The sequence below is a fragment of the Porites lutea genome, chromosome 2 (assembly GCF_958299795.1).
Source record: "Porites lutea chromosome 2, jaPorLute2.1, whole genome shotgun sequence".
In the NCBI taxonomy this organism is placed as follows: domain Eukaryota; kingdom Metazoa; phylum Cnidaria; class Anthozoa; order Scleractinia; family Poritidae; genus Porites; species Porites lutea.
The window spans coordinates 9,806,231-9,816,725 of record NC_133202.1 but is presented as its reverse complement, the minus strand read 5'-3'; the positions used below and the strand labels follow the sequence as shown (position 1 = coordinate 9,816,725).

Here is a 10,495-nt window from a genome sequence, read left to right as displayed (position 1 = left end):
AAAGATTGGTATAATAATAATAATAACAATAATAATAATAATAATAATAATAATAATAATAATAATAATAATAATAATAATAATAATAAGTACTCTTTTATACTGCAAAAAATAGATTACTGAGTATAAAAAAACAGCTGGTATAAACCTATGTGCAGTAATAAAATACTTCAAGATTAAAAAAAAACAAGAATTATAGTACATAGTAAAAAAAAGAAGAAAGACTGATATTTACAATAAAAAAGGTGTTGAAAAAATAAAATGAATTAAACTACATTCTACATTTATGCTTTGTTTTGCCTTGTTCTTGCAAATACTTAAGTGTTTTTCCCTTAAGAGATCCTAAAATAAGGCCATCAGCCCGTAATTCATTGGGTAAGTCGTTCCAATCCTTGGCTCCTGTGAATTTAAAGTAGACTGGCCTGTTACACCTCTTAAATTATGTAAATTAAGAAAGGAGGAAACTATCAAAAAGGGTGAACCGGGGCTGGCCTTGACTAGACTTAGAAATTAGAATGATTTCTTATTTCATACACAAGTTTGTGTTCTGATATCTCGTTATTTTTATTGCCAATTGTAGTCATCTATGACTTTTGGAAAGATCATGTTATTGACTGGTGGAAACATAAAGATGATCCTAATGTCTTGTTTCTCAAATATGAAGATCTACACAAGGTAATACCCAAAATACTTTAACGACATTATAATAGTTCAAATTTCCTGCACAAGTCTCTGGCAAAATCAATTCCATTTAGTTACCCCAGAACTAGAGCTATAGACTTCAAAGAACTCAGTGTTGATGTATTACTATGAGCTGTTATTAATAAAGCAAATTTGGGGCACTGAAGACTTTTCGTTTATTCATTCATTCATTTATTTTGCCATTAACCACATAAAAAACACAAGAAATTTATAATATTTTTTAGATGTTAGACACTATCCTAAAAAAGTATTTTACACATGTTCATAGTGATAATGACAAGGAAGCCTGTAAGAAGCTAGGGGGCTTATGAACTATAGGCTTCCTGACACTTTAGGGTTTGAATTAAGGGTACTGAATGAAAAATGGATTATTTAAAAAAGCAAAGAAAAGAAAAAGTACCTGTATGTTGCTCAAAAATTTTAAAAAGAGTATATTTGACCAAGAAAGAAAGAATTTTTTAAGTCTTTTTCCAAACAAACCGATACTTTCACTGTTTTGGCTTTCAACTACCGTGATAAAAGGACATTAAAATCTAAAACGGTACTAAACACTTATTATTCTTAGGATCTACCATCCCATGTGCGAATTATTGCAAAATTCCTGAACAAGCCACTGTCAGATGAACTCATCAATCGTATTGCGGAGCAGTGTACATTGGAAGCGATGAAGAAAAATGAGATCAGTTACAAGATGAGGGACGAACAAGAGAGTTCGCCGTTGTTGCGGAAGGGCGTGGTGGGAGGATGGAAGAGTTATTTCACTCCAGAGCTGAATGAAAGATTTGAAAAGGAAGTGTTGGCAAAACTGGAAGAAACTGGATTAGAGTTTGATTTTGAAATATAGATCTAGAGGACAATAATTATATTAATTCATTCTACTTGTTTGATTATATGTAATCACATGAGCCCAAGGGCAGATAAGCATTAATTTCACAAACATTTTCAAAGTTACACAAAACTAACCTGTGTCATGAAGTCACGAGGGCAATTTGGAAAACTTTGAACATACAAGTGAAAATAATCCTGAATTGCACAAGGGCACATTGCTATTACAACCGAACCCCACTTTACAGACACCCGCTTTCAAGCAGGGTTCCTTTAAGTATCCTAAAATTTGGACACCTTGTTATTATGGATAGTTTTCTATGTCATTGTCCATAGGCAACGCTCTTACTTGTTCTCTAAATTCAATGCACTTAATACAGACAAGATTGATTGATTGATTGGGCAAGAAACAATTATTGTTTCTTGCCCAATCAACGCATTCTCATGGAAAGTCGACCTCCGTTAAATGCGATCCTTTATTTTCAAATGTGTGCTGTAAGGCATAAACCCCTCCTTTCTGTAGGTAAAAAAATGTACGTGTATATCAGTTGAAATGTCAGTTGACAGCATGTCAATGTACACTGGATAGGATGAATTGTGAACAATTTTGAATAAGTTATGTATTTAAATGAGCAATTTTTCTGTGGACAAAGTCAGTGGAATGATGGCTTTGTGAAGGTTAAAGATGTTTACTTTGATTATCCTAAGTAAATCTCCTTTTTTGTCTCTTTAATATTATTTTTGTCATAATAAAAGGTGTATTTTTTACTTTATACTACCTACATGAAAAATTACTGCAATTTGATTGGCTTAGAGCAGTGGTATTTCAGCTTAATTTGAAATACCTACATGTGAAAATTACAAGCCTTTTGCAGGTAGTAGTATAATCAAATAATAGCATGATTTGTACGTGATATTTTGCATAAATACCACGAGTGATATTTCAAAATTGTCTCAAATTTCACTTGCCTAACAGCTCGTGAAATTACGTATAACAATTTTGAAATATCATTCGTGGTATTTATGCCAAATATCACTACAAATCATGCTATTACCTATACTAATTAAGTAAACACGACTTGCCTAATACAGACACCCCGTTGATGCAGATACTTTCTATGACCCCTTCACTGTTTTCATTAACCCTTTGAGCCCCAGGATCCACATACAAATTCTCCAAACTGATCTCTATACATTTCCATAAAGAATAAGTAGAGAGAATTTGATAAAAGATCAAGACATTTTCTCTTGTGTGATCATTTTATTAATTCTCATAACTTATCTCTTGACAATGTATGGATATTGTTTGGAGAAAGTTGATCTTTCGTCACTATTGGGGCTTAAAGGGGTGACAGGGTTTGACTGTACTTGTTTATCACATTCAGGGTAAAATTTTGTACAAACGAAAACTTCCAAGGTCATGCTGTTGCATAAACTTCTAGTCCTTCATTGTCCATCTGCTATGGTGTTTGATAACATTTGTTTACTATAAGATTTTCACCATAACATGAAGACAGTACTTGAAGAAGGGAAGATTGGATGTGTTCTACCTGGTATGCTGGAGTGTAATCGTCATAAGATGACCTGAACAAAAAAAGGAAAAAACAAGTTTTGAATCCTATGCTGATCAAATCAATATTATTTATTCCATGACATGTGTAATAATCAAAGGCACTTCTTGTAGATGAATAAAGGAGCCTAGTATATTCCTCTTAAAAATTCATTTTTACCTAAATTCCACATCTTTTCTTCCATCTTGTCCCAATAAAAATGTACCTCTCCATTCAAAACCTCCAAAACTTTCTTCTCCCTGTATTATGATTACATACAAGGTATGTCTGTGCCCTACCCACCCCTCCCCAGAGTTACCACAAAAGGAAAAGAAAACAGGACATTTGAATTTTTGAAGTTTGACTTGTCCAGGCTCCAGTTATTCAAACATTGGATAGTGCTATCCACCAGATAAATCGCTATCCAGTCCAGATAAGTATTAGCCTAAGGAAAATAAATTGTGTTATCCACCTTTTGAACAACTGGGCCCTGGTCCTAACCTCCCAAGCCAAAAATGGTGTTCAAATGCCCCTCCTATAGTCACAGGCCCCCCTGGGGCATACATGGTATCAAGAATGGTGAGAAATTCCTGAGGTTTGTTAGCCTGCGTAGCAAGCATTTCCAATCTAGTTATAGCACGAAAGTTAGAGCGAGAGCAAAAAAAATGGAAGGGGGGAGGGGAGGGGAGAAGAGGAAACGCTTGCCCGCAAACCCCACGATTCAGGAAAACTCCCCTTGATATTTCACGGTTCGGTTCATTTGTATATTGACAGCTCATCAAGATAGAAGCCTTTTTTTTGCTCTCGTCCCAACTTTCTCAAAGAACTCATGCGGAAACGCTTGCTACGCAGGCTAGAGGTTTGTTCAGGCAGGCATGTAGATGTGTGTATGCAGGCTAGAATACACTGTAGACCTTTGAAGGGCTACATGGAAAAGGCCCCGAATTGGATGAGTCCTGATTTAATATCCAAATTCCCTTTTTGATTTGTGAGCATTTCCGAGAGAAATTGGAAGGAGAATGTTGCAGTTTGTCAGTCAATTTGAGTTTTTCTCCAGGTACCCCTATCACTAGCCTGAGTCTGAGTTGGATGGTGATACAATGCTTGACAATCCAGAGTACCGATGTTAATTATTACCAACACATCAAAATAACTCAATAACAAACAACTTCAAGAACATACCTAGCTGCTGTGATTAAAGTAGGTTTTGGAACAGTCTTCAGTAATGTTGCCATGGAGACCATGAGACTATCAATCATTTCAGAGGAACTCACATGATGAGGTATTTCTGATGACATTCCTGAAAAGTGAAGCTAAGAGAGTAATGATCAGTATTTAGACTCTGATAATTATATGACCTTCTTACCTATTGTTATTAAGATAAATGCTACTGCCCTGTCTTAATCTCACAGTTGTTTCCTGTTAAAGAAAAATATTTCAAGATTGTTGTGTTCTTCAAAAGATTCTTGTGTTTTGAAAAAGATTGTTGTGTTCTGGAAAATTGTGTTGTGTTTTGAAAAGATTGTTGATAGTCAAAAATGTTTTTTGTTACTCTGAATTACTTGTGCGTAATATTAACTGAATTAAGACCTTTTTAGACTCTGCTATTAGAAACATTAAAAACTGATGCATGCTGCTTTTAGTACAGCTGGAGGCATGTAGTTCATACACTGAACTATCAGAGAACTTGCAAAGTAATTATTTGACAATAATAATTATTATCATTCAAAAACCAAAAGCACCCTCACTAAGAATTTACCATTTCATAATCAAGCTTGCCACCCTGTTCCAGTTTTATTTTATCTGCAAGTTTCACAAGATCTTGGTTTAGGATAGAGGTATCAGACATTTTATCAGTGATACGAGATGAATGTTCTTGTAAATATTTATAAGTAGATTCAATCTGCTCCACTTGTACTTGGCGTACTTTTATGCATCTCTCCAAATCCTAGAAAGTCAATGAATACAATATTATTATTTTTTTATTACACTGTTACAGAAACCAAAGAACTCTATATTATACGTCAACTTTATAGGCCAATGCATTTCAAACAACATATGTCTCAGACAACAAGGCTTTGAAACCAATCTACTTCAGAAATCATTTAATAAATTCTTCAATCACCATGGTCTTATCGTCGAGAAGTATGAAGCAGCCCTGCGGGAGATGAGATTAGCAATCCAGGCTTGAATTGCACCATCATACCCTTACATCACTTATATATTACTTATACATTTGTATTTCAGTTGTATCTTAGTACATAGGCTCGCACAGTTTTTATTTGTGCGCATGCCTTATTTATTTATTTATTAAATTGACATGTACTTTTAGTTCGTCAGATAACGTCTTATTTTTACTTCATGTTATTTTCCTCACTTATATGTGTTGTCTGTGACTGTGCTCACATTGTGGGTGGCTCCTCCTACTGAATGTTCTGCAACTGGTATAGGTTTAATGGAGCCGAAGCCAATATTGTGGAATGGCACACATTTTAGGCATCCTACTGATGAACTGTTACGACACGTAGATATATTTTTTAGCAACTACTATAATTTGCAGTCTGTCCATGCACTTTGAATAATGATTGTACTGTAATGGTACCTCACTGCTCGTTGATGAAGGTTCCTCAAATCTGTAAATATCTCTTAAGGACTTAAAGTCATCCTACAAAAAAGCATTATAGCTGTAACATGTTTACTGACAGCAAAATTTCTAATAAAATTTTTAGTAATATTTGCCTTAGTGATATCCACCAAAAAGTGATTACTTTAACAACATTTTTTAAATTTCAGAAACCTTTTAAACGGTAAACCATTATTAGTGAGTTTACGCAACAGGACATCCAAAAGAAGAGGACGGCAAAATGCTATTACTTGCGTGTTTTGTCAGGAATTCACTTAACATTGATGTTTTTTGCTCTTCTACACAAAGATCTGATTAAAGGAATGTGAAGTTTGGCAGAAAGGTTTTCTCAAACAAAATTATTGTCACGCCTGTCACACAAAGTTTGCCTTCATCTTTCCTCTCCTGTCCTGTTGCGTAAGTTCACTATTGTCTGTGTAATGAATTGAGTAATTTTATTTTATAATATTACCGGAAATAACAAACAGAATAATTACAGAAATTCATGATAACAATGGTGACACAGATGGCCAACAGACCAGAGGTTTGTTTAGAAATGAGGTTATATTTATATAACTATAACTTTGCTAGCGGTAAGCCTCATGTAAATGTAGATATCCTTTAGTCTCATCATATCTCACTTTCCTGGCAAGGATTGCTACACAAAAATCCGTGAGGACAGCTGTGTAGGGAACTACTATAATAAATTTATTGCAAATCATACATTAACTTACCTCTGTATACAATAGTTTAAATGGATTCTGTGTTGAAAAGTAGTCCATGTCTATATCCAGAATTAAACTATTTTCTTGTAAAATTATGTTTGCAAAAATGTTACAAACATCAGCCATTGTTCCTTCTCCACCCATACTTTGGCCCTCCTCTTTGCATGGATGATTTAATTCAACTCCTTTTGTATTTGCAATAAAAGAGCTGTCCTGTGCAGAGCATTCAATCTCATATTTTCCCTTTTTTGTTACATTTTCACTGTTGTGTTCTTGGAATGCATTTGGCCCCTCTTCCAATGGTTTTTGTCCACAATCAACAGCTTTTGCTTCCCTCTCTCCCAAAATGGAATTAGCTGACTTTAAAGCGAACTTTGTCTTGCACCCTTCAACTTGATTAGATTGATCATTTCCACTTTGCTTACTCTTCTCATGCAATTCTGAGGTTTCACTTTCTGTGTTCTGAGCATCTGATTGAACTGTATTGTCTTTGTTTTGCATCAATCCATGTTTTACAGTGCACACAACAAGCTCAAGAGCTTTGCAATTGTCTAACGACTCCTCGTCAGCGTAAAGAAGTTCTTCCACAAAATATACCTCTGAGCATGTCACTCTAAAAGGATAGTATAATATATTAATAATCAGCTTCAAGAGTCCTGTAGCCTTTTAGTTGATGAAACTATCAATATTAGGCAGGAAGAAAAGCTACCACTCCCACTGTCCCACCATCCCATGGTTGATGAAGAAGAATCATGTGCAGTTTAGCTTGATTTTTCAGTGCTTTTGTTACTTAACATAAATTTTGAGACTGTGCATGAGACTACAGGAGCAGCTTTTTTTAGATGTATCTGAAGTGGCCAGTTTTTATGACGTTTACAGCCTTCTGGAATCCTCCTTCTAGAATCCTCATTTTTCAAGTCTAAATGCTTCAATTAACAGACAAGGCATATATACTAATAATGTGACCCTTCATGCGAAAAGGGGGCTTATGGATTTCACTAAAAACCGTGAATTTTTTTCACGGTCACGGTGCGTGAATTAGAGTTTTCACGGCGTGAATTTCAAATTCCACGCCCGTTCACTCCATGCGAGAATTTTTCACTCTTGGCGTGAAACTAATCATGTTGCGACAGATCAGCGAAGACTTCCACGCCGTGATTATTTAACCGGTGTAAACTTTCACGCCGTGAAATTAAGAGTGAACACATTTTCACGCCGTGAAACATGTCGAGGGTGAATGAAATCTAACCTGTTTTTTTGTTGTCGTTGTTTTGTGTTTTTTCTCGCCCCTTTTCGAACTGGAAAAAAACGAGAATACCTGGTCAAGCTAAATTTGTGGAAGTTGATCCCACGCAAAAAATAATATTTCTCTCAGCATATTCAAGCCGTTTTGAATAGCTCATGAAAAAAATTTAAAAAAAAACGTACTCAGACTATTCCGCATTCAGGCCTGTAAAGCCACAAATTACAATCAAACTAGTCACAATTTCTTGTCGATATTTTTATGTGTTCATGGCAAGTATTTTATTAGATATGCACGATCGGAGCTGCGTGTGTTTCATGTCAATTTATTTACATTGTCTGTAACTGCAACAGTCGGTTACTTTTGGCTCTTTTTTTTCTTCTCCGCAACGTGCAAATTTTCCCAATGTCGATGTCAGAGACGCTTAGTTATTTACCAAACATGGCAAGGTTTTCACTCAAGAAACCTAACAAAATTCTTTGCGGAAAGACTAACTATTACTGCCATTCCTAAAACCGGGATAATTGTCGTCTATGTCGACGCGCATTGCAGTGAAGTGCCTGATCTTATCTACAGTTTTGTAGCCCCATCACACGTGCAAACTCTACTTGATTTATCATGCTCCATCTCAAGTTCCTTGTCTCTTTGCTAAATGTTATACTCAAAATTTCGCCGTTACAACGATGACCAACGATCTGAACAGAAGGAATGTAATAAATCCAAAAGATATCACGCAATATCAAAACATGCGTTACATATTTCATCTTGTCGCCACGGAGTCTAGCATTTGCATAACTTCGTTGAAGAGATAAAAGCTTCTTTTGGTTGTAAATTTAGAGAATCTTCGGTGACTTTCTTTTTTTAGCGATTTCATCTGTTTTGCCGAAAATCAAAAATCAAAAAGTACTGACCAGTACATGTTACATTCATGTGGGCAAATAAAGGCTTGCATGACGTGTAAACAAACAATGTTACATTTCATTTTGACTGTTGGAAGATTTTCACGGCGTGAAATTAAATTTCACGGTGACTGAAATTTTTCACTGCATGAAATATTATTTTTCACGGCGATTATAAACTTTTTCACTGCGTGAAATTTTCACGGTAGCCGTGAATTTTTCACGGCGTGTTCACGGCGTGAAAGAGAAATTTCACTCACATTCCAAAAATTTTTCTTACTTTCACGGCCTGGATCGTGAAAATAGGCATAGCGTGAAATTTAGATAAGCCCCCAAGTCGCGTGAAGGGTCACCTATTATAATAAGTGACCCTGTATTCTGTAATTTGGTCGTCCTTATCTCCGGGGGTTACTTTAGGAATTCTTGGGTGCTGGGACCCTGGCGCCCTTAGCCTAGATACAAGAGCTAGTTCAGCTGAATATTGCTACCCTAGACTAGACTGAACTCCCCAAATCCCCCCTCTCCCCGCCCCCCCTCCCCTGCTTCCTAGACTAGCTTTTAGGCTGAGTTGAGTACATTTAAACTTGCTAATTTGATTTTGAGTGGCAATTCCCTTTTTTCCTAGTCTAGACTAAAATCTTCAACCAACTGATCAGTTTCCTGGAAAATGATACCCTATTCTAGACTCAGACTCTCTGATTTATCTACCCTATTGTTGGTTTTTACATGATGTCACTAAAATTCAAGCTACAAGACTATTGATCCTACTGAGATTTTACTTTCGTGATATATTAGAGCAGCTGAAAACTAATTTTCATACAAATTTTCGCTTCAAAAGGGCTCTTGGTGTGATAGAGAATGCTTGGATTTATAAGCTTCTGTGTGACCTGGCATTTACATGACGGCCGAAAGAGCTGTCATGTAGGTTAAAAACCTGACGTATTTTGGGGAGTTTTGCTATCTTAACAGTTCGTGTATCAGAAAAAGTATTACTTTAATGTTTATGAGTTCCTCGAGGAATAAATTCACACTTTTGTACCAAAACTCAGGAACAGATGTTTTTGTTTTTGTTTTCGTCTGCCATGTTGGTGCCCATCCAGGCAGGCACCAGCATGGTGTCTCCATACAAATCTCCATAAATTTGGGTAAAACATTTCTTTGGATATCTTGTATACAGAATATTCTTCTGACCTGAATCTTGGCGAGGGTCTTTGTATATTTACCTCCTTTCATTTCCCAGATTCCAGACTTCATCTACTGAATGGTTTTGATTTTTATTTTGATCTATTTTAAATAGCGTGACACTGAAAACCAGCAATCCCAGAGCAAACTGCTTGAAAACCATACCCTTCACAGTGGCACGTACCCATATAGCCCATATATTGCAGTACCCCCCGGGCCTTATCTCTGATTTAGGGGGCCGTTAACACGGTTTACCAGTTGTACCTTATAAAACCCGTCTTCTTGTGTTTACCAACTTTGAAGTTGAACACTCCTTCCTTAATCTGATCCGCCCAGGGTGGTTTTACCCAAATAACTCGACTCACATGTCCAGCATATACAGCGGGAAGAATCCAGTCTGCAATACTGATCTCTTCATATAGCTTTTCTTGCTCGAAAACTGTGTCGGCTGTCATCTTTACTGGAACAGTGAGGTCCGGGTGAGAGTCAAAATGGAGAACCGTTATTCCTTCATATGCAAGATGCCGCGATCCAATAGCTCTGTGAATATAGTATAGCACTTCATCGTGATTCTCGCATATCCAAATTGGCAATTTAGTGTACTTTCTGAGAGCTAATTTAGCTCTCTTTGGCTGCTGGTGAAAATCTCCACTTTCGTCCGCCATTTTTAGATTAACCGGCCTCAGAGGCACGGCTACCAAGTACCCAATGTAAGACACCTTGTCCAGCATACATGACGTAGACGT

The 10,495-nt window shown here is 36.3% G+C and overlaps 3 protein-coding genes across 3 annotated transcripts in view; 1 reads left to right on the top strand and 2 right to left on the bottom strand.

The window, feature by feature from the left end:
• Nucleotides 1–1,887, top strand: part of LOC140927670 (sulfotransferase 1B1-like) — an 11,498-nt gene extending 9,611 nt beyond the window's left edge. Inside the window, exons 3-4 of the mRNA XM_073377347.1 lie at nucleotides 581–675; nucleotides 1,268–1,887. Of these exons, the coding sequence (XP_073233448.1) occupies nucleotides 581–675; nucleotides 1,268–1,546 (374 nt within the window). The 3' untranslated portion in view covers nucleotides 1,547–1,887. The remainder of the gene's footprint in view (nucleotides 1–580; nucleotides 676–1,267) is intronic.
• LOC140927674 (uncharacterized) overlaps nucleotides 1–10,495 on the bottom strand; it is an 82,106-nt gene that overhangs the window by 49,041 nt on the left and 22,570 nt on the right. The window lies entirely within an intron of this gene.
• LOC140927668 (UPF0489 protein C5orf22 homolog) lies at nucleotides 2,539–10,425 on the bottom strand. Its single transcript, XM_073377346.1, has 6 exons — nucleotides 10,014–10,425; nucleotides 6,435–7,038; nucleotides 5,680–5,742; nucleotides 4,837–5,025; nucleotides 4,260–4,390; nucleotides 2,539–3,111 (listed from the first exon to the last, which is right to left on the bottom strand). The coding sequence occupies exons 1-6, from the start codon at nucleotides 10,412–10,414 to the stop codon at nucleotides 2,988–2,990; spliced, it is 1,512 nt and encodes a 503-aa protein (XP_073233447.1). The 5' UTR covers nucleotides 10,415–10,425; the 3' UTR covers nucleotides 2,539–2,987.

Bases quoted from the DNA above. Each gene is read 5' to 3' on its own strand.
- LOC140927668 (XM_073377346.1), bottom strand. From the start codon at position 10,414: ATGGCGGACGAAAGTGGAGATTTTCACCAGCAGCCAAAGAGAGCTAAA. The intron at 5,026-5,679 runs GTACCATTACAG...TTGACTTTCTAG, and splicing joins CTTCATCAACGAGCAGTGAG to GATTTGGAGAGATGCATAAA. The intron at 3,112-4,259 runs GTATGTTCTTGA...TTTTTTGTTCAG, and splicing joins ACTTTAATCACAGCAGCTAG to GTCATCTTATGACGATTACA.